A 23,953-nucleotide genomic window follows, 5' to 3' on the forward strand; every position below is an offset into this window, starting at 1 on the left:
CTTATTACATGCCGCGTCCGAGGGTGCTGAAACTCTCAACAAAAGGCTGTTTTGTTACGATAGCTGGTGAGGCGATTCGCACTGTGTCAGGTGAAGAGAGAGGGTGAAGTGATTAGGATCGCCCCATACCTGCACCCACCACTAAACTGCTAAAATGCACAGGGTCATTTCGGCCACAACTACGTCAATGATAATAAACACCAGGAGACACAGATGAGAACCAATGTTACGACCACACCCTCTCCCCAACAGTAGTTAGGCCTAACCTTTTCATGAACTTGGGACAAATTTCAACCCTGATCTGCAAAATGACATTCTATAAGCATTGTACATTGGGAGGTTTGCTTCAAGTGCATTTGGAAATCAAGTACATTAAACAAACAAAACAAAAAATTAAAAAAAAAAAAAATTACGTCAAGACAAAGAAAAACATTGTTCACTGGAAGTGATGTCACAATCGCTAACGTCCACCAATTCAGTGGTTCTGTCCCAGAGCAATGTCGCTGTCACCTCTGAGCTTTGGTCCAGCTTAAACCAGTTGGGTTTTTCTGGTCACGGTGGACTGAAGTCACTCAATCTGCAACACAGATTCAATTTCAGCCCCGTGAACACCACGCATGCCTGAAAACTCCCCTTTCAACAAGGAAACTTTGAAAAGAATGCAATGAAAATCTGACTCTGCGAACCTTGCAAGTTTCAGCTGGACCAAAACTCAGACAGTGGGGCTGTGGGGTTGGGACCTTTAGACCCTTTCTCACAGCTCCATCCACTGAGGGGACTCGAGGCCTGCATTTTCAAGTGTAAAAACCAACTACTTCCATGGGATCTAAACCCCTCTACACTGCTTTTCCCCCCCCACTTGTTTTTGTGTTTTCCGACATGCGAGTATAACTCTAGCACTGACTAAAGGAGTCTGTAAACTGTTGCTTGTTGAGGATGGTGTGGTAAAAATGTCATATTTTCGATGCGATTCCCTGCATAACGTCCCCTTTCCTGCTGGTCATTCACCGGAAGGCAAAGGGGGGGAATGAATTCAGGAATCGGGAGATTTAATCTCATCACGTTGGGGCTTTGTCAGAGTTTTTTGGACGTGTGTGTGCGCGTGTGCGTGTCTGAGTGTGTGTGAGAGAGAGATCACTTTAGCGTTCGGTAGGTTTTTCTAGATCAGACTCCATTGCATGTAAAAAAGTAAAAGTACAAAAGAAAAATGTATTATTACCATCATCTCATTATTGAAATCCTGGAGCAAATGTTGCCAACATAAAAATGAGATGAGTGTGTGTGAAGGGACCTGGTCAAGCAGATGTGCTGCTTTAATGGATGGAGGGAGAGGAGGAAAGCAGTGCTCTCTTCCGACTCCCCCCACTCTCTGGTATGGCCTGGTGCCCATCCTCTGAATGACTGCAATGGCTCTGACCTACAACGCAGCCTGTGGGTGTGTGTGTACATGATAAATAATTCTGTCTTGTGAGTTTATGTCTGATAAGTGCTTCTGCCCTGCTCCTTTTATCTGTGTGTGTGTGTCTGTTTTCAGCTAAGTGTATGTATGTATGTAGATGTGCATATATATGTGTGGGTGTCTGTAGTGTACATGTGTTTTCATCTGTCTGTAATGTATATGTATGTGTGTGCTCAACTCAGAGAATGTGTGTGTGTGTGTGTGTGTATTCACAGGAGAGAGCTCCTGCTTGATTGATCTGTGTGTTCACTCTTGGATCTGACCCCCATATGGTCAGCTTCTCACTCCCCTGGTATTATCGCAACAGCACCAGCCAATCCGCCCCAGCATTCATGCCCGGCTTGCGAAGGGTTAACACCGACATGGCAGCATCAAACTCAAATTCCAGGGGAGTCTCGCTGCCATCTAAAGAGACAGAGCACAAGGAAATTAGACGGCATTCTCATTACACATTTATATTTATCCCTTGGTAGGTGCTCTTATCCAGAGTGATGTACAAGATGAGTACATTTAACTCACAGAGTAATGCAGAAATGCTTAATTTACTCCATTAAACAGATGGATTCAGTGATGATTCCATCATACCAAATGGGGAAAAGGAAAGATGGAAGAAGTGTGAGAATGGGAGACGGGGAGTGAGGAAAAATAAAGAGTGGTGAGTAGGTGAGGATGGTGAGTACAGTGAGAGCCATAAGAGAGAGAATGTACACGAGTGGAAAGAGCAACACAAAATGGTGCAACTGACCAGCTGTCCTCAGGGTGGCAGCACTGGGCTTGTGGGCCCCTAGAATCAACACCTTCTCGATCCATGAGGCCGTAGTGAACTGGGAGTCCGGGGCCAGATTGCTGTGGAGACAGAGGGGTGCACTTATTTCTATCCAAGTCAGAGGCTTTGGAAACCCAGTAGACAGGGAGTGGGAGAGGGAGAGGGAGAGGGAGAGATGGAGGGAGAAAGAGAAACAGGGAGAGAGAACAGACACAGAGATTGAGAGAAAGAAAGAATGCAAGACAAAGTGCAGAGAGTGAAAGAAAAAGTTAGAAAAAGAGAGAGAAGGGGGAAGGGTGGCTAAGTTCCAACAGACCTGGAGGCGAGGGCGTTGTTAGCAAAAGTCAGGCGCCGGTGGATGAACTCTTTCTGCTTCTCGTAGTTGAACGTGTGGCCATCATCTATGTAGAGCTCTCCTTCTGCTGTTCTCTGAAGTAGAGGCAATAACAATTTTTGAGGTGTTTGTTCAATCCTTTTGCTTCTAAAACATTGTATACATTGTCACTGTATGTACAATGAAAACATAAAGGGACATTGGTCTGGATCCAAAAATGTTTTACACCAGGTTTGCAGTAGTGGTTCAATAAAATTAGGACAGGAAACAATGTAGCAGGAGTGGAATCATAAGGCACGAGTGGTTGGGCCTGGTTCAGATTATCTCAGAATGACTCATAGGACAACATAACTGAGAAGAATACAGATAATCTGATCTGGCCTGTACAAAACTGTACTGGAGTAATGTTATTCACACAGCTCTGTCCATGCTCCACCTCCAGTGGGTCCCTTGCATGCAGAGGCTTCTGGAAGCACAGCGTACCTGTGGGCTAAGGGCCACATACAGGGTGTAGGGGTCAGACTCCATGCAGGAGGACGACCTGCGAATCCTGTTCTTCCTGGGAATTATGGAGCCGCCCCGCTGGAACACCGGGATCTGGGGAAGAGGGAGGGTTATGCTCTCATCCTAATCAATCTCAGGGCCTTTTGACACCCATACAAAAAATGATTCATTACCTTACATTGTTATCATTTAGCAGAAGCTCTTATCCAGAGCGACTTACATAGGTTAGGGTTTTATCCATTTACACAGCTGGATATTTACTGAGGCAATGCTGGGTAAGTGCTTGCCAGAGAGTACAGCAGCAGGCTTCCAGCAGGAAATCAAACCAGAGACTTTTTAGGTTGTTAGCCCTGCTCCCTACCACTATGCTACCTTGTTGCCCTTCTGCTTTTACCTAGACATGCTGTGCATCTGACCCCCAGCTGATATTTACAGCACAAGCCAGTTACACATGCTCTGTATCCTGCAAACAAGGGGCTAAGGGTAAGGCCAGCTCTGCCCTCTCCTGCTGTTCCATTTATTGCTTTGAATATCTGTGCATGCGGTCATGTTGCAAGCGTGCAGAAGTTCCTTACCGAGCTCATGGTGACGGGGATGTAGAGATTCTGGGCACCGTTGTGTTTCTGGAACGTGTGAACATCATACCAAACCTGGAGGATACCAGAGAGAGAAGGGGGTAAGAGGTCAGTAGAGCTGACTAAGTAAACAGATGAGAAAGCAGAGGACCACGTGGTGTTGTAATGTGGTTCACATGCTCTATATTACATTCATTTAGCAGACGGTCTTATCCAGAGTGACTTCCAGCACAAGAGAACAGAAGTGCATCCATTCAAGTTGAATGAGCAACAGTGTCAGACCAGGCTAACACTCCCAAACCAGTGAATCCACAACACCATTCGAACATCTCCACAAGTTAACGTGTGCTAATCTGAAGCTACGCACCCTAGCCTATGGGAATAGGCTAATATGACTAGAGCTAGACAGCCTGTGGAAAGTCATTAAAGTCATTTAAGACAAAAGTCATTAAGAACATGCACTACCCTATATGCACTATGATTACAATATGTCTCTAAATCATAATATTCATAACACAAGGAGATAATCAAAGGAAATAAGTGGCATTCACATATCAAACCATGATTGACCATGTATGGGGTGATGAGACAGGAAAGAGGGATTTGGAGGGAGGGGATCGCCGCTCACCTCTGTGCTTCCGGGCAGGTACGCCGTGACTCCTCGGGCCCCCTCATCGGTCACCGGGTGCACCAGCAGGTCTCTCCCTGGCATGAATGTTAAAAAAAGCATATTGGCAAACCATGCTAGCAACGCAGAATGTACGTTGATATTTGGAATTGGCATCCATTCGCAGCAGAGTACCCTCAGCCTAGAGGTCTGGCTGTCCATGCCGCACCCCATTCAGACTCACCCAGCAGGAACTCGTCATCAATGGCAAAGGTGGCGACATCCTCAGGATACTCCACCCACAGTGGTCTGTAACACAGAGAGAGAGGGTGGGGCAGACAGAGAGAGGCAGTGTTCACAGGGTTAAGCGCTGCACACACAACTCAGCAACAACAGAACAACCCTGTTCTGCCAACCAGGGCCTGGGACTGGTGCTGTACATCATTTCCTCTCTCTCAGGATCTAACGTGCACTGGCACTGTGTGTGCAAATGGGTGCATGCACACCAGCAGGTAAGATTCTAAACAGCACCTTAGAGGGGGGTTACTGTTACATTCCATTTTATTACTTTCATTTAGCAGATGCTCTTATCCAGAGTGATTTACATAGTTTACAAGTGTATCCATTCATATAGCTGGATATCTACTGAAGCAATTCTGGGTTATGTACCTTGCCAAAGGGTACAACAGCAGTGCCCCAGTGGGGAATCGAATCAGAAACCTTTCAGTTATGAGCTCTGCTCCTTATCACTACGCCACGTTGCTATCCGCATAGCTTCATGTTGTCACACCCTGCTAGATTCAGCTGTTAACAGCACAGTACTAAGGATTCCAAGTCATGGAACTCGCACAGAGAGTCCGTAAGATGTCCCAAGTGATTCATTTGGCTGTACCCATGAGTGGTGACAATGTTTCAACCATTCAATCTTTGTCACATTGAAGCATTGTCACCACTTTCACGTAAAATCTAATAAATTGCTTGGGAACATAACATTTTGTGATTTTGCAAGTTCCAAATGAAATAAGTCACCAGAGAGAAAGGTATAGTGTATATGTGCATATTTCACACAAAAGACAAATGGGTACCTGAAACAATCCCCTGATTAAAAAAGCGTGGCTGCATGAAAAAAGGCAATTTCTGACTGGAAATATGACTCCCAAAAACTCAGCACAGAACTATCCAGAAACAAAACATAACACAAAACACAACCATTCATCAGTGTAGGATCTGCTTTAGTGATTGTCTCCGAAAATGTATTAGTTTACATGAAATTTATGATTAAAAAAAACTAAGTGCATTTCCTGCTGTTCTCACATATTTTATGAATAAAATCTGAGACTGTCTCAGATAACAATCAGTTCAAAATGAAGTCAATACAGGAGCTACAAAAGTTATAACATCTTGTTTCGGTAAGGGAAAATGTAGTTAAATACATAAAGAAAGAGTGGGAAATTGACTACTATTAAAAAACTAAAAAATAAAAGGGGATAAAAAGGGATAATAAAGGGGGTTAAAATGGGATTAATGTCTAAACAGAGCATGATCTGAAAAAGGGACAGACAGCCAAGACACCAAGCCCACCCTGCCCCCCTCGGCCTCACCCACCTCATGGGGGGATGTCCGGTGCGGTGGGCATGGTAGAACAGCTGGTACCAGTAGGGCAGCAGGGCGTAGCGCTGGCGTACCACCTCCCGGATCAGTGCTGTGTTCTCGGGCCCGAACAGCCAGGGTTCACGCCGGGGCGTGTCCAGGTGGGCATGCGCCCGGAAAAAGGGCTGGTACGCCCCCGTCTGATACCAGCGCACCAGCAGCTCCGAGCTGGGGGTCTTAAAGAAGCCACCCACGTCAGCTGAGGGATGGAGGTAGGAGAGGAGAGGGGGACAGAGGGAGGGGTATCGACAAACAAACAAAAGGATGGGGAGGGACAGTTCAGTCTGATTAGCCAGGGAGCTACAGGAAGAAATATCAGCCAAACCATTATTTGATTTTCTCAGACAGACATTCTAACCATGGAGAGACCGTCCAGTTCAGTAATGGTGGAATTTGTAAGGAGACTCCTCATGTGTTACAATCTTTAATATGTCACGTGTTAGCCCTTTAACATATACTATGACTTTGATTTATGACTCCTCAGGACATTTGTTTAAATACATAAGTAATTTCAAACTGCAAAAAAGATTTGCTCGCAAGGCCATAAAGTGGCAGTATGGGATACCAAGCGGAGATTCAGTGTGATGTATCGCAGACTGAGTTAAGGTCACTAAGGCATTTGCCTCTGCTCTACTGCTGCTGAAAACATACAACCAGCAGGGGATCTGAACCATGATTCAGTGATGTCTGGGCCAGTGGAGAGTGCGATCGTGAAGCCAAGGCTGTGGATGAGGTCACAGCGGTGACAGGCCCCGGTGACAGCAGTTCGCCACAGGCTCTCACCTCCGCAGAATGACAGGCCAGCTAGGCTCAGGCTCAGGCACATGGGGATGGAGATCTTCAGGTGGTCCCACTCAGCTGCATTGTCCCCTGTCCAGATGGCACCTGGACACAGAGGGCAGGCGGGAGGGTCAAAGGTAAACAGGGGAATGGGAAGTGTGCGCACACAACGACACAACAGTCACAACCAAGAAAAAAAGAAAACATCCACCTACTGAGCCAAAAAGAGACAAAGGAAGATCAAAGGAATGAGTATGCAATATAAAGTACAATTTCTGAAACAATGGCTGTGTATCTCCTGCAATTTCTTTTCCAAAAAAAGAACACCTATTAAATTAAATCTTTATAAATTTGTGGACAAATAACCATGAATTCAGTTATCTTTGCTTACAATTTGCTGGGAGCATTTCTGGGGGACTCACCATAGCGCTGGGAACCAGCGAAGCCAGCCCTGGTGAGGACAAAGGGCCTTTCTACACCCCCTGAGCGCTGGATTAAGCCCTCCGCTGTGGCCATTTGCTGAGAGAGGCGCAGAACAAACCCCTTAGTGAAACCTGCCTCAGCCCCTCCTTCCCCTCCTCCTCTTTCTGAGACATTCACTTTTAGTGCTCTCTCTCCTTTCTGCCTCTCCCTCTCTCACCCACTCTATACCTTCTCCATCATTTTATCACTTTCTCTATTGCTCTCCCATCTCCCTCTCTCCCACTCCATCATTCTTACTGTCTATCACTCCCCACTCCACCCCACTCCCTCTCCCTCTCCCTCCCCTCATCATTCTCTCATTTCCTCTTTGTCCCTCTCCCAATCAACTCTCCTCTCACTCTTATCTGTCTCTCTCGCCCCTTTTCCACTAACGCATTTCGAGGGCCGGTTCGGAGCCGGTGCCTAATCTTCAACCAGTTCTTCGCATTTTGCCAGCCAAAGAACCAGCCCTCGGCCAGGAAAACTGGCTCGAGAGCGGCACCAACTCTTTGCTGGTCTAGAACAAAGAACCGCTACGTCAGGGGCTGGGGGCAGGATTATCGCCAGCTATGTATTTCTTAGCTGTGTAGTGAGCTACTAATTTCTCACATTGATGTTACGAACGTAACATTGATGGCTAGCTAGCTGGCTGTTGGTCAGCTAACATTAGCCAAGCAAGCATAGCTACTAATTTCTCATATCAATGTTACGTTCGACGTTCGTATCATTGATGTGAGAAATTAGTAGCGATGCTTGCTTGGGTAATGTTCGCTGACCAACAGCTAGCTAGCCAGCTACCGTAACCTTGGTACCAGTAACTAACGTTAGCATGCTACTTTCTAACATTGCCATTGACTCACCTACCAATGTCACTTAACATTTGGCTTCACAAAAGGCTAAAATTGTATAAAGTGTACTGGACAATAAAAAGAGTATAAAGTGTAGTTTTTTAAAGCACTGTTCTCTTGTTTTATTGTTGTTGTTTGTACCCGCTAGTTTGCAGTGGCAGCTGCAAGCTAGTGAAACACTATGCTCGCTAAACATTATGCTCGCGAAACACCGCAATTTGTGTGCTGTTGTGAAAACTGAGATTGAGATTGTTTAACAAGGATGGCAGTACGAATAATTAAGTGGCAACTAATCCCAAAGCTTTCTCTTAAATGTGTCGCATTATAGCTTTCTTGTGTTACAAAATTCAAATGACAGAACGGAGCTAAATTTAGTTAAATCGATTTAAATTACTGAGAATAGACGTTTAGGTTAGGTTGAGTGCAATGAACAATAACGTTTAGAACACAGACCTCACAGAAGCTGTGATGTGTCATGAGCATTTAACGTAATTTAAATCCATAAATGCCATCCTTGTTAATTAATCTCACGTTGTAGCTTTCGCAAGCACACAAACTACAGGCAATCTGCGCTGTTTCGCCAGCATAATCATTTACTCTATTCTCGCGACTGGTGTCGACTATTCTGTGAATTATTTGTTTTATTGTTAATCAAGGAGGATAAATGGGAACAGGCTGAAAGTAATGATAGATTTAAAGGTAGTGTTTCGGCTTCCCCCGTTTCTAGCTCACCAGCCACCACTGCTAGCTTGGCGCTAGCAGGAAAGCGGACAGTGACGTAATGATGTGGTTCTATGGTGGCTCTCTGCCCGTGGAAAAGCAAACCCATTCTTAGAAGGTTTGCAAGTTGAAGCAACTCCGAACTGGCACTAGCACAAGCTCAGAACTAGCACGTAGTTCACGTTGGTGGAAAAGGGGTATCTGTCTCTCTCCCTGCCTGTCTCCCCCACTCATCTCCGTCTCTCTCTCCTTCTCTCACCACGTAGAAGCCGTAGAGGTTGTGGAGGTCTCTGTGCTCCCAGGCTCCGTGGACAGCGTCCTTCTGCATTGTGACCTCTGGCCCATTGAACACAGAGGGCTCGTTCATGTCGTTCCAAGTGTACAAGTTCTCCATGGAGCCCTGGGGGGAGTGGGAGGGGCAGAGGGAGACACAGGAAGAGACGGTCGTCAGCAACATAATTGCAATGTCCAAGAAAATGTCTGAGGAGTGCCACCAATCAGAAATGCCAATCAATCAGGACTGGCGATGAACACGTGAAAGAGAAAGTAAGGATGGAAGACTAGGGAGAGAATGAGAGGCAACAGAAACGAAAGATCACCGTCTAGGCTCGAACGGACTTCACCTCATACTGGTCGTAGGCAAACATACTCGCCCACCAGGCTCGCATCTCAGGATTGGTGAAGTCTGGGTAGCCAGCGCTCCCTGTTTGGATTAGAGGAGGGATGCAGTGTTCAAACTAATTCAGAAGACAGTAACTCTAAATCTGCAATGGCACTCAGTCAGAGGGAGCTCAGACAGAGCGTGTCTCTCACCTGGCCAGCACCATCCCTCATAGTCTCCACCATCCTTGTTCTTCACATAGAAGTTCTTGGAACGAATCTCGTTGTGAATCTTATAGCCGCTATCCACCTTGATGTGGGGGTCCACTATAGCTACCATCTGGGGGGGAGTGAAGAGAAGGGAGGAGTCAGAAATGGAGTTGGAGGAATAAACAGATGGCAAACAGCCCTCTTATTCTCTGAAGTATGCCTCTGTCTGTGGATGGCAAATTGTGTCAAAGCGCTCAGTGCCATGCTGCCCCTTAACAAATCCATCCATGTGTGCCGATGCAGGGACCCCAACCTTGCGCCTCTTGTCCAGGAGACCCTGCAGCATTTCGCGGGGCTGGGAAAACTTGTGGGGGTCCCAGGTGAAGTAGCGCTTGCCGTCGGTGTGCTCGATGTCCAGCCAGATGAAATCGTAGGGGATGTCATGCTCGTCAAAGCCCTGGTCCACCGAGCGGACATCCTCTTGGTCATTGTAGTTCCAGCGGCACTGGTGATAGCCCAGGGCAGAGATGGGGGGGAAAGACTGGGTGCCTGGAGGAGAGAGTAAAAGGGTGCCAGGGTTATCCTTTCTGTGTATTTAGGGACCTGAGAACCTGTGTTTTGGAGGAGTTAGATGTGACTGAGTAGGAGGGTGTCACCTCACAAAGAGGTGCTATGAGAGTGGACTCACAGAGGCATTCTGTGGGAGTTATTAATGAAAAAGCAGATTGTGGGAGTTACCTGTGACAGAGGCAGAGGCTGTGGGCATTACCTGTGAGAGAGGCGTACTGGGTGAAAACATCAGTGGGCTTGGGCCCCAGCATGATGAAGACATCAATGATGCCGCTCTCCGAGATCCAGCGCACATCCGTCTGGGGAGTCTCACTGGCACCCTGAACATAGTCCAGCATCTTCCCAAACACAGTCTGCCAGGGTGTGGGCACAAGGGAACTCATCAGGAGACGGGAATTATAGAAACCGAAGCAGTGCAAATAACTCCGTGCCTCTAACTCTAGGGATAACCATTAAGAATAAAGCAGCTCACTGGCATTACACACTACAGTACCTAAAGGAGTGACACACTTTGTTCTACAAAAGACAAACATTCAAAACAAGCACACACCTTCCCAGCAGTGTTGGAGCTAATGTCGACCCACGTCTCGGCAGCGTTAAGCCAGAAGATGCCCATGGTGCGCTGTGCATTGTGGGACAGGAGGACGGGCACAGAGGCGTACAGGGCCATGGAGTTGTAGAGCTCGTACTGGAACACGTCCAGGTTGTATAACCTGTAAGGGTCCCCTCCACTGCAGCAGAAGCAGCAAGCCATTAATTCAGCTCACCCACTACACCTCTGCTATTTTCCCTGAGTCTACCGGCACATTCTGTAACGATCAAACTAAATTCAACAAAGGTTTACCATTTCACTTCTTAAAACAATATCATCACAATTTTGATTCCAGCCAAAATGTGCAATTCAAAGTAAGGGGAACTGTGATAGAATTCAGCGACAGCAAAAAACTACCAAGCAGCAAGACTGACCTCTACACCGTCTTTCAATGGTGCAGGCATTCATAATGGCCATTCACAATGCAGTGTCACGTTACTGTACCTTTTATTATGCCATCAAGTATGCTACACTGTCATGTTATTGTGTGCCCACACATAGTTGCTATAGTCTCACAGTACACAATCACTACGGCTGTAATATATGCTTTAGTGTCACGTTACAGTAAATTTTACTGTCAATCATTGGTTGCCACCAGGCACTTTGGATTAATGTAGTTCCCATCCAATCAATGGCACACAGTCAGGACCTAAGGTGGCATTAAAGCCTGGAACTCTCCAAGGCTGACAGCAAACAAGCCTGGCATGTGGCTTCGTCCAGGGCCCCTTTGATCACCTGCAGCTCAAGAGGACAACAGAACTGTCTGCCCACAAGCCCATGCAAATCCAGCAGTCATTAGTTTGCACTGTAATGCAATTTACTAAGTGTCCTTAAAAGCTACATAAATCACTGAGGTATGGAAAAGGGCTACAGCTGAGCACTTTAGGCTGCCTCCAGCCAGCAGCAATCCATGACTGATCTAACCACCTCTGATCGCTCTATATGCATCATACACTGAGCTAGGACTGAAAGTGCTAGCCAGGCAAGCTCTGACTGCCTGAGGGCTGGTGGGCAGGAAGGTTCTCACTGGCTGAAGAGAGGCAGGGTTGGTGAGTGAAACGATGGAGAGCACCGACAGGCTGAGAGCTCAGGCTGCTGGACTCACTCTGTGGTTTTTAGCTTTAGGTTTTCCGCATGTTCAGGAATGCCATAGACATGTTCCACTCCTGGGAGGGAGAAATCCAGGCTGATGGAGGTGGGGCCTGCAGATGGGGGGGCAGGATTGGCCAAGGAGAGAGAAGCAGGGGATGGGGGAGGAGCATTGGTGAGTGAATTGAGCATTTATGACATGTTTAAAACAATGCAGTGCTGAGAAACCATGTGACAGCCATGTGACCGCCATGTGACCTTTTGACAGCAGCACCAATACACTTACAATAAGAGCTTCAAGGCATGAGCGAGCAAACTTTTACATGCAAAAACCACAGCCAAAAATCCACTTCAGACCACTGTTTAGACCCTGCTGGAAATATCAACATTTGGACATTTCCACAGGAGTTGTGTGGAAAGATATGACTCACTTGCTTAGCAGATATCAATATGCTGGGCACCTCAGAAAGTTTTAACATTACACAACCCGTTTACACAGACAAAAATTAATTGTGAAGATGCATGTGAAAAAATTCAAATTAACTTTTGTGATCTGAAGCTCCAAAAAAGCCCAGGTCTTGAGAGACCAGAGAGAGGACAGGTGACAGAGAGAAATGAGGCTGCGTACCACTGGGTTTGGTGTCGGTGTGTGACTTGAACGTCTCTTCCCACATCCCCGGCTGCTCATCCTCCTTCTCACTCTCGCCCTCCACTGCCTGGGGGAGAGCGAGCAAAAGCAGACAGGGGGGAGAGAGAGACAGAGAGAGGCAGGGGTGGAGGGAGACGGAGGGGATGAGATGGGAGGGGAAGGGAAATCTGTGTGGTGTGTCACTATCAGGTTTCAGGAAGCCTTTTGCCTCACAATTCAGCCATGTTCTCAGTAACGTCTCAGTTCAGAATGTGGGCCAGTTAAGTGCTTCGCTGACTTAGCTTAACAGAGTGAAATGTTATTTAATATGGTGTTTAAATGTAGGCACGCTGAAGGAGTATAAACAGATTGGAGCTCAGTTTGACATACCCTCTGTGTTGCACTGTGTGTGTGTGTGTGTGTGTGTGTGTGTGTGTGTGTGTGTGTGTGTGTGTGTAATAATGAATAATAAGGCCCAGTTGTGTGAGTAAGATGGTTAAGGTTCTCTGAAGAGGGACTATGTGGCGGTGTATCAGCGCTAGTGTTGTGAAGAGATCAGATGAGTTCAGTGAAAGTCAGACCTACACACCTTATCGTCTACCTGCTGGTCTGCAGTGTCAGATTCCTCTGTCCTCTCTGCTCCCTCTGCGTCAGTCTGACTGTTACTGTGTCACACGCACACACACGCGCGCACACACACGTGCACACGCACGTGCACACGCACACACACACACACCCACGCATACAATTGCACACAGACGTGCACACACAAACAGACATGTATGCACACACAAGCAGACAAGCATACACACATGCACCAATATGAAAAAGAGACAAAAACAAAAGAAAAAACCATGTTATTATCTGACGAACAAACTAAAAACTGCAAGGTCCCATGTACAGGTAACTGCCAAAATAAAGGAAAAACTCAAGGATTCAAAATATATTGAAAGCAGGTGCATCCACATAGGTGTGGTTCCTGAGTTAAACAATTAACATCCCATCATACTTAGGGCCATGTATGAAAATGCAGGGCACGGCCAGTTGACCATTATTTTGACTACCGTGCGTAGAGGGAGAGATCTCAGTGACTTTGAGAGAGCGGTGATTACTGGGGCATGATTTGCAGGAGCTTTGGTGACAAAGACTGTGAAACATTCAGCGAGTGGAGCAAAGAACAGTAGACCAGGTGGTGCTGGCATGGACATCTGAGAGAAAGACATCATCAGCAAGGGGTAGCTGTAGTCGAAAGCACATACTCTGTGCGTATCCGTGCACTGCTTCAAGATTCAAGGCAAAACAGACACGCAACTCTGAATCAGTTAATACCAATTTAGGGTATGAGGAAGTAGTTTCATCAACAGTGCACAGAGAGGGATACTATGGTTGGACTGCAGTGCATAAACCCCTTATCATAACTAAAAATGCATGCTTGCTGGTAAACAGTGGAAAATGGTCAGATGAGTCATCCCTCACCCTGTTCTCAACAAGCGGACGAGAGCATATGTAGCACAAGCCAACAGAAACAGTTCTGGTAGCTCCGTTAGGTTAACACCAATTAATACAAAGCCATTCTGGTTAATCATCTTAACCCTAAAGTGGAGCATTTCTATCCTGATTTGAGGGGTCTCTTCCAGGATGCAGTCTCAGCTAGCAGGTCTCAATCCAATTGAACACTTATGGAAGATTCTGGAACAGTGCCTGAGACAGTGTATTCCACCACTACCAACAAAATATCAAATGGAAACGTGGAAGAGTGGTATTGCATTCCTCCAATAGTGTTCCAGACACTTGTAGAATATATGCCATGGCTCACTGAAGAGGTTCTGGCAGCCCAACACCCAAACAGGACACCATGTTGGCGTTTCCTTTATTTTGGCAATTGCCTGTACATATATTTACACACTCACAAACCCCTTTCTACCATCTGAATGAAAGGTTGAGGAAATTGTTCTATATTTCTATATTTATGAAACTGTATTCCGAATGGGTGAATCAATCCTACTTAGGAATGTGTTGAGAATAAGTACAAAGCAAGTGCCAGTCAAACAGCTTCAGAAGCACCATGATGCATTTTAGAGTCACTGAATTTCAGCATGCCCATAGGTTTAGTCTGAGATGACACACTTGCAATCAACCAACTTCCTCCAGCAAATCAAACCTCACAAACATGGCTGCAGCTTTTCTGTACAGATTTTCTGCTCCTGTCCAACATTCTTGATTTGCAAGTGGGTGAAAAAAACATGCTGTATTTTGACCAGGGCTGACCATCGGTCAAAACCATAGAGGAAAAAAAAACACCTTGTGCATTTCCTGTAGGTCCAAAAAACAGCTTGACAGAGGCACTTAACATTACTAAAGAAAACAATCTGCCAAAATGTAATCAATAGGATACAGTTCCCAAGCTTCAAACAGAAAATTTCCAAATATTGCTCATTTGCTTATATCAACAAAATGACAAACAGACCAAAACTTTGTCTCAACTCATTTTGAACCACCAACACTACTGAACACTGCACTCGTTCACTTGTTTATCCGCTGAAAGGGCACTCCTGCTCTCTCTCGGAGGATATGCATCCATTTCGTGGGAAACTCACAGAGCACCAAAAGAAATTGGATGCCACCGCTTCTAGAGGATGAGAGCACTCTCAGTTATACCCCGTCTCCTTGGAAACCCGGAGGGTGAAGGGGGCTCTGTGTACGGCAGCACATTTGAATGCTGCCGGGAGCAGGGCTCTCAGTGTCACAGACCCAGCAGGGTTATCAGTATCATAAACTGAGCTGTAACAACTGCCGCGTTGTAAACCCGGGTCAGAGCCTTTCCAAGCAGCCAGCGCTTACTACAGAGCTGGATTGATCTGTCTGGCAGAGATTTAACACTAAACTTTATTGAGACAAAGTGCTGTGTGGTCAAGGGTGACAGTGGCGTGTGACCCTGGACCCCAGTCCACTACTCCGCAGGAAGAGAGCACATGCAGTCAAAATCACTGCTCTGAATTTCAGCCCTCTGATTGGCTGAAATTTGAACACAACTTTAGGCTGTGTACTAATCAATCCAAACCCTGACCAAACACTGACGAATCGGAAAAATATGAATCATTTTTAACAAGATAGAGAGGGTCTGCTAATTACTTCAGTGGACACTCAACTTGCAAGAGGGGGAGTGCTGCTGCTCAAACACAGTATGTAACACCACAGTACACATATCACACAATGGATGCTCATAACGTTTTTTTTTTTTCCTGCAACTAACCAACCAGTGAAAACTTGGTCGACTAAGACTCGTCTCATCGACTAACGTTTGGTCGATTATTAGGGGGCAGCCCTACTCATAATAATATCCTAAATATCCATTTCTAAATGCTGTTTATAAATGCACTTTTGTCAATCTAGTTCCCTGCACTAACATTTGCAGCTAACACTCAAGACTAGAAACTTCTAGTTCCTGACAGAGAGGGAGCCCTGGAGAATTCCTTTATGTGTCTCTGAGATGACACCCTTAAAAATAAAGAACTTCAACTGACAAAACTATATCATTCACTGTAGCTGCTCCATGATGACGACCGCATGTCTAACCGGACTTGTAAATGGGTTGGAACCATAACATGTTATGACAACTTCTGATAGTTAAAATGAGACTTCAGGAGTAGAGGAGAGACTGGAGTCAAAGGTCCATGGTTGCGACATCACTTCCTGTGAAACACCCCATTCACGGTTGCATGAAAATCATTCCCACCCTTGGCTTTAAACAGTGACATCCAGTGGTTCAGCTGTGAACACAAATTCAAAACTAAGCACAGTACCTACACAGCTGTAAAGGACTAGCTCTCACACTGGAAGCACCAAGATGGCAGCGAGGGACTAATTCTGCACTACGCCATGGGCTATTCAAACACACACACACACACACACACACACCAGCTCTAAACATGTGAGACTACAAGCAGCGAGGGGCGAATCCAGCGCAACATGCTGGTGACAGACCCTGCACTGCAGTGACTCGCTAAAATGGTTTGTTTCCAGCAAGTAGCGGTCGCTACATCCTAGGAGGTGAACAGCCAGGAGCACATACAACTGTCCTACATATATCTATTACTATTATTATCTATCAGTCTACCTGCATGCTGATTAGTCAGTTCCATTCACACTACACACAGAAAACACACACAGACACACAACCAGTAGATAAAACTTAGTGAGTTTACCTAGAGAAAACGGTCTTGATTTTATCCCACATGCTACCAACTGTGCTACTTATCTTATCGGTGAGACTGGAGGGTGGGGAGAGGGGGTGGGGGAGGAGTGGAGGGGGGAGAGGGAAGAAAAGGACACACGGACAAAAAAAAAGGAAAAAAGGAAAAGAGATGAGTTGTTTCCCAGCTGATGCATTTTACAACATGGTGAGCAACTGAGCTACGCTACAATTTCAGGAAGTGCTTCAGTCAAAGGGAGGAACAATGGACGGGGGAGCGGAAATTGGGGGGGGGGGGGGGGGGCACCCATCCTTAAGCCTTCTGTTTCACATTGAGGTAAAAAGAAATGCAAACAGATTACAGGCAGACATTGCACACAAAAAACATGATTCTGGCATGACTTGGCCTGACACAATTTCTGACCCTGGACCCGGTTCCTAAAATTTAAAGGCCATTTTTCCCCCACGGATGAACTCAAGTCTGTAAAATCTTTATTCCTGAGTTTCTCAATTCACTCTGGAGGACTCAGAGCTACTTAGGGGCACCAGCTCCACTCCCATCCAGGCCTCTTGTGATTTTAACTGTGTAATTACTATATAGGGCTGAGTAATGCCTGAGAAATACAGCAGTAGCTTAATGAAACCCACATGACCTGGTACCCATTACACACACAACAATTGGTAGCTCCTGTTTCACCACTTTAAACAGTCACTACAGTCAGAGAAAAGGTAACCTGGCCATAGAGTGTCCATGCATGTTATTTAACTGCTTTACTCGTCCACGGCTGCTTATCACTGCCAGGTTAGGCAAGACCAGGCAGATGCATCTACAAGCCACGAAGCTTGAAAATGGCAACCCATGCTGCTGAAATGCCCCATTATAAAATGACCGGTGCCACAACCCTCAGGTTCCATGGGAAGTCCGCTGAGGTATCTGCTAGGGAAAGCGAAAGCATTTCGCGTTTTCTGAAAGTGAGGGGAAACCACCTCATGCGAGAAACTCAGGCAAAGCTTTTGCACCTTGGTCGCAAATGTCAAATGCAAGGCTGGTCCATTGCAGAATCTAACCTGCCCTGCCTGTAACCACTCCTTTTAAACATGTGGACCACTAGGGCTCCACTCATAAAGCATCAATGGTAGACTGTTGATTGTGGATTGTGGCTGAATCACTTTGCTCAGCAGACCAGTGCAGCCTAGGAGCAGCTAAAATTAAGCATGCCAGCTCTTCTACAGACTTCTTTGTAACTGTTAGGTAAGTCACTCTGCACAGTGTTCACAGACGCGTCATTTGGGACTGTTTAAAAGAGGTGCTTCATGCATGCTTTATGGATGCTTTATGGATGCAGCCCCTTGTAGTATTGCTGAGCATATATGAGAAGGGAAACCAAAAGACAGACAGAAGTAATGATGGAAGAGGTGACAGACTATCACAAAACTGCCCCCTTACGCATGCTTAATTACCCCTCCAACCCCTCCATACTTATTCATATCCCTGATTCAACAGGAACAGAAAGAGGTGCATATCTGATCGTTTGTCATCTTTAAACAATTCAGTTATAGTTTAATCTTAATGGTATTGGACAGACCAAAGTCATATTGTTCACAAATGATTAATTTTATTCCAGAGAACAAAACTACAAAAAGCTAGATCCCTGTAGTCAGTGCTTTATAAATCTTGTATGTATCAGTAAAAGGATTATACGGTCAAAACGCTTCCTGTAATGTTTTATAAGGTTCTGACTATTCTGAGGGGGTATTTTGACTGTTCCTCTACGCAGAACTTATCTAGGTTCTTCAGATCTCTTTTCATTTGTGGACTGTTTTAAGTTCCAACCACATATGGTTGGTTGGAAGTCTAGAGACTGAGACAGCCAGCTGACAAACTTCCATTAACAGCGCAGTGAACCACTTCTTTGTAGATGTGGATGGATGCAAAACACAGACAATCATTTTTTTTAATTAGGTAATGGTATAATGTATCCCTCATTTGTTCTGTAATAAAATGTTTCATGTATGAACAATATGAATTAACAAATTTAGAGTATTATGCAACAATAACAAGATTAGCATAGCATCTTTTAATTTTAAGAAGACATTTGTACTTTTATTTAACGTTTCTATTTAATCAGGGCTATGAACAGGTTAGAAACAGAGACAGAAAACCAGCAGACCTCAAAGCCACATTCTGTACAGAGAGGCTCTCCAAAGTTACAGTAACTAACATATGAAACAACCAACCGCTAAGCCCTAACCACTAACCCCTACACGGACGACAAAGAGCTCACTCCACTCAAGACAGACAGAGCCACGAGGCAGGCAGAGGAGAGAGGTGGGAAGGAATGGGATGCAAACAATGAGTGAAGGGGGACATGTCAAAGGGGGGACAACATAGCAAACCACCCCCACCTGTACACTCTTTCTCCAACACTGATAGCTAATAGCGTTAGTGAAAGCTAATCCCGTTCCTGCCACTCTGCTGGCGAGCAGAGGCACAGACTACCACTGACTCTGCTTCTGAGGGCTGGTGAGTGTGGCACGTTTTACCGCTGCTGGACAGACACCAAAGCATGGTTGGCGGCAGCCCCCTCGTCGGCACAGGGCAGTGCCCACACCAAATGGTTCTGGGTCATAGCCGCCATTTTACGCCGCTGTCTAGAGAACTGGCCTCTGCTGTGCTGGATACTGCAGTTTCCCATGAATCACTGCATGTGCCACAGGGCTTCAGGCTGCACAATACTGTGGTGGACCGTCACTCTCTACATCACTCTTCTTTTTACCTGCTCCCATCAGAAAGGCCACACCACTGTGCAACATTACACTGCATAACATTATCAGAGTGCTGTACTGTATTCTGCTGTTCACACCCATTATATGAAGGCTGTACAGCTCTCCTGTGACTAAGATGTTAGTGCTACATTTGGCTGTAGCTGTGCCACTGTGCTACACCCGGTTAAGGCTATGCTTCCAGGACAAGGATACTGAGCTGTGACTCACGTGTCCTTGCGCAGGCGCAGGTGCTCGAAGGCCAGCAGGCCACGAGAGTTGAGGGACAGCAGCACCTGGGGGCCCTCCATGATGTCCAGGCGGAAGGGGCGTGCGCTAACGATCAGCCGGCGGGCCTCGGCACCCAGAGACAGCACCACCCCATTGTCATCCTTAGAGACAACCGACAAACTGGGGGTAGAGAGAGGGAAAGGAAGAGGAGGAGCAAGACAGGAGGGAGATAGAGAGAAGGGAAAGAAAGAGAAAGAAAGGCATATGGAGAGTAAGACAGATGAAGACAGACAAAGTGGAAGGAAGGAGAAGAGAGAGAAAGCAGAGAGGGGTCAGCATTGTTATCACTCACCACCCTACCTCTCCACAATGGAGCACTGGAAGCCCCCATTCATGCCTCTACCTTTGTTACATCTACATTACGGAGAAGCAAGAAATTACACATTCAGGTTCCAGTGGTGAGGACTACCTCACCCCTGGGTGGGATGTGATTTGCTCCTCTGGTTCTTAATCTGACCTCAAACAGTGATCTTAGTGGCTGTTCCCTTCACCCTCAATGCCCACATCAATGGAGAAACTTTGCCATGCGTTTAACAACGACTGCTTTAACCACTAACTCTACTTCCCTCCTCCCTGCTCTGACCCCCCCTCACTTTACTCCCATCACTCACGGCTCAGTGGGTGGATCAGCAACGAGCACGTCGGGCACCTCGTAGCGAGGCTTGATCGGCTTCAGCTCATTTATCTTCACCCGGGTCATGTTCCCCTGCAGGCGGTACAGCTCCAGCAACAAACGTACCTGGACGTGGGCAGAGGCCAGAAGGGTGAGGCAGGGGTTAGCATGAAATGGGATATATACTGGGAGAGAAAAATAACATGCAACTAAGCAGTGTTCAGACACAGGGGAATCTGCCAGGCCTGCAAGCACAAGCACTACCCAACCGTGGCCTGGTACAGTGAACAACAGGGGTAAGCAGAACAGAGGGAGCACATAGGGAGAACAATAGGGCAGGAAGGGCAGACCAAGAGAGCACAGGGAGACCAGAGCAAGACAGTGCAGAGATCAGAGTGACAGCAGGGATATCAGAGTGAGAGAGAGCGCAGGGATATGAGAGCAAGACAGAGAGCAAGCACAAGGAGATCAGAGTGCGGGGAGATCAGAGTGGGATCTGAGCAGGAGTGGGGAGACTAATGAGAGCATGGGGAGATCTGAGCTAGAATATGCATGGGGAGATCAGAGCAAGACAACGGCAAGACCATAGTGAGAGCACAAAGAGACCTTATTGTTGTCGTTGATGAGCTGCAGGGTGAGGCGGGAGTCGCTGAGCTCCAGAGTATTCAGTAAGGCTCTGTATGGAGACTGGCCTGGCTTCATTGCCCTCTGACGCCTGCATAAACACATCACATACTGCAAAAACATGCTACGCACACATCACATACTGTAAAAATACATACTACAAACATTCTCACAATCTATAAAAATACACACTACACACAATAACATACTGTAAAAGTACCCACATCAACTGTGAAAATACATAATACAAATCCTCACAACTGATAAAAACACATTACACACAAAACACAAACTGTAAAAATACAAAGTAAATGGTTTGTGCACTTTGAGCAATACCATAAACCTCTCTGCAATATACACACAACCATTTTAACCTTTTTAATTTCTCAGGCAATCTTAAATGTGTGACTCAAGAAATCTTACACTTGTGGTTCATGTCAGATCAAATGATTATGTTTTTTGTGTAAAGTTCTCTTGTGTATAGCCTTGCTGCACTGATTATTACTCCAGTGAGTGGAGTAATAAGGAGTGGTGGTGTGATTTTTGATACATTTTCACTTGTGAGATGATGCACATGATCATAAAAACAATATTAGTAGCATATTTACTTCACAGGTTATCACTCGCACCAGCGGGAATAATCTCCTTATATCTCTATGTTTGTCTGTCCAATGCAACCATTTTGGACTATTTACCACAATAAGTTATTTACCATTTACCCCAAATACCAAAAGGGTTCATTATAAATAGTGAACTATGCCTTATCGCCATACTCTCATTTCATCATCTGTATCTAAATTCTGTGTATATACTGCGTTTTGTAGTTTTGTACCATGCTAACGCGTGTGGAGCAATGTTACTCACTTGCAGAAGGCACTCTGGTCGCACGTTTTGAAGTTTCCGCGATCCACAGCCAAAGAGGTGGTGAGGCAGAGAGAAAGCCCGGCTAGGAGCAGCAGCCCCATCCTAATGCACAGAACAGAGAGGACGACAACAGGACGCGCATGAGAAACGCAGAAAGGAGGGAGCAAGCAGCAGGGTCATCAGGACCCATTGACACATCAAACTTTGGACTCATCCTATTCAAAATATTAATCGAATTAAAAATATAGTTCCACGTTAATGTAAAATTGGTGCTTTGTTACACAAAGATTTCCTATCAAACATTAATTGGATCGTATGTAAATCCTGCCTGTTTGCAGTCTAATGTCGCAATATGTCAGACTTCAATACAATAAACATTTCACAAAATTGCATCTGTAAAAAGTAGTTGGAGTTTAGCGGTTAGTTTAGGAGTTTTAGGCGCTGAAATGGGTCCGATTTTCCACCCCCCGCCTCCATTGTGACTGAGATTATGGAGGCGGTAACTGGCTGGCTGCTTCTGATCAACCCGGAGTACTCGAACGTCTTGTGATGCAACATGGCGCAATCTGAACCTGAACATGGTGGTCTCACTAACAGTATAACCCAGGGAAGATGCATCTTATTGTTATACACCTTTGAATGGGATAGCTAGCGGCTCAACGTGTAAGCACAGGTGGTTTTGGGTACAAGAGAATTTGAAGAGTTGGCGTGCTCAAATCCACGTTACCTAACGTTAAGTAGCTGGCCAGGAAGTAATAAGAACATCGTATTAGCTGGCCCACCGTTTACTGTTTATGTGGTTACAAACTGTAACTGTATGGCTAGCTACACAGCAACTGGATGTTGCTCGTCAAATAACTCGTAGCTCGAATGGGTAGGTAGCCGGCAGCTAGCCAGCATCTACCTTTGTCTATCTCAAGTTCGACATCAACAACGGCGAAACGAGGTCCTGTCAAACTAAAGCCGGAAAGAACTTCACAATAATGCACTAAAATAGATAGACTACATACATAGCAAGCAAGGTAGGTGAGCAACATTCATGACATTGGCTCGTAATTACACTAAAATTGCTACCTAATTAGTTAACAATTCCGATACCAACGTTAAGTCAACCAGCTAGTTATCTAGCTTGCTACAACCAAAACCGAGCTACACTGGTCATCGGAAATCCACGACTATCATCGGATCTAAATTATATACTGTAAATCTGCACTAGCTGACTAACGCTTTAATACCCGGATTTAACGTAGCTAACGTTACCCACCTAAGCGGAGTATCAGGAGCGATCATTTTATCTATCCGACCAGTTAATTCAAAAAAGGATCGTACCGCGATTCTGTGTCAGAATATGACCAAAAACTGTCTACGGACATAGAGCGAGGGAAATAGTCTGTGCTTTAAAATCTTATACCCCGGGCGGGGGGAGGGGGGCGAACAACGGACCCTTTTAATTTTTTTCTTAATCTCATAGATTTATTTTACCTCTCCATGAAAGCAGCCATCTTGGTTTAGCTCTGACCTTTAGCCCAGCCCCCTACTTCCTTTTTGTGCGCACGGACACGTCAGCCTTCTATGATTGGTCAATCCGCTGGTAGGTGCTTATTACTATTCATAAATATTAATTGCCGGGTTTAACTGGACGCGTCGAAAAAACACTGTTGTAAATTTGTATCGGTGTTGTAAATTTGTAACAGTGCTCAGTCTTTTACCACTTCACTTAGTGTGCTGTGTCCTTATGTGCTCCAAGTCCAAGGACCGACAGACATTTATTATCCATCCATTTATTTATCCATCAATCCGACTGATTCCCCGATCATCAAAGCAGGCCTTCTAAAACATGTCCTGCTTTACTTACGTTGGTACAAAATTGCCACTCATTTAGAATTATGGTGCCATAGTGAAAGTGAAAGACTTGAAATATGGGACTGGATGTTTAAAAAGAGGAATTGTTTGTATTCACCAAAATGGTTTTTGTGTTACATCTCAACTGCTTATACTGGTATTAAAGTTCTGATTTACATTTTAATCCATTCATCTCTCTACTATGAAACTGTGAATGTAGGCAAATTTAATACAGCAGAGTACAAAAGGCAGGTCAAAACCCGATTCAGGTCCTCCCCCAAAGAAGTGATACATCAATTTCTCTATACACAAGGATCTTAAGCTTCTACTGACGAATAGCAAAACCTCCTCACTCCCACACCAGGCACAG

The 23,953-nt window shown here is 45.7% G+C and overlaps 1 protein-coding gene across 2 annotated transcripts; it reads right to left on the bottom strand.

The window, feature by feature from the left end:
* Window positions 1-1,607: 1,607 nt before the first annotated feature.
* Window positions 1,608-23,276, bottom strand: ganab (glucosidase, alpha; neutral AB). Of its 2 annotated transcripts, XM_036548282.1 has the most exons (25): window positions 23,224-23,276; window positions 21,742-21,843; window positions 20,860-20,968; window positions 20,252-20,379; window positions 19,581-19,760; window positions 16,600-16,665; window positions 12,984-13,059; window positions 12,395-12,482; window positions 11,783-11,879; window positions 10,636-10,816; window positions 10,285-10,438; window positions 9,829-10,064; window positions 9,519-9,645; window positions 9,329-9,408; window positions 8,965-9,105; window positions 7,098-7,194; window positions 6,679-6,780; window positions 5,851-6,094; window positions 4,490-4,554; window positions 4,267-4,343; window positions 3,639-3,713; window positions 3,043-3,156; window positions 2,542-2,654; window positions 2,205-2,305; window positions 1,608-1,864 (listed from the first exon to the last, which is right to left on the bottom strand). In XM_036548282.1, exons 1-25 carry the CDS (start codon window positions 23,241-23,243, stop codon window positions 1,755-1,757), a joined length of 2,883 nt encoding a protein of 960 aa, XP_036404175.1. In that variant the 5' UTR covers window positions 23,244-23,276; the 3' UTR covers window positions 1,608-1,754. The 2 variants fall into 2 exon arrangements, with proteins under 2 accessions (XP_036404175.1, XP_036404176.1); XM_036548283.1 differs by lacking the exon at window positions 16,600-16,665.
* Between the last annotated feature and the right edge of the window lie 677 nt (window positions 23,277-23,953).

The sequence above is a fragment of the Megalops cyprinoides genome, chromosome 16 (genome assembly GCF_013368585.1).
Source record: "Megalops cyprinoides isolate fMegCyp1 chromosome 16, fMegCyp1.pri, whole genome shotgun sequence".
Lineage (NCBI taxonomy): Eukaryota > Metazoa > Chordata > Actinopteri > Elopiformes > Megalopidae > Megalops > Megalops cyprinoides.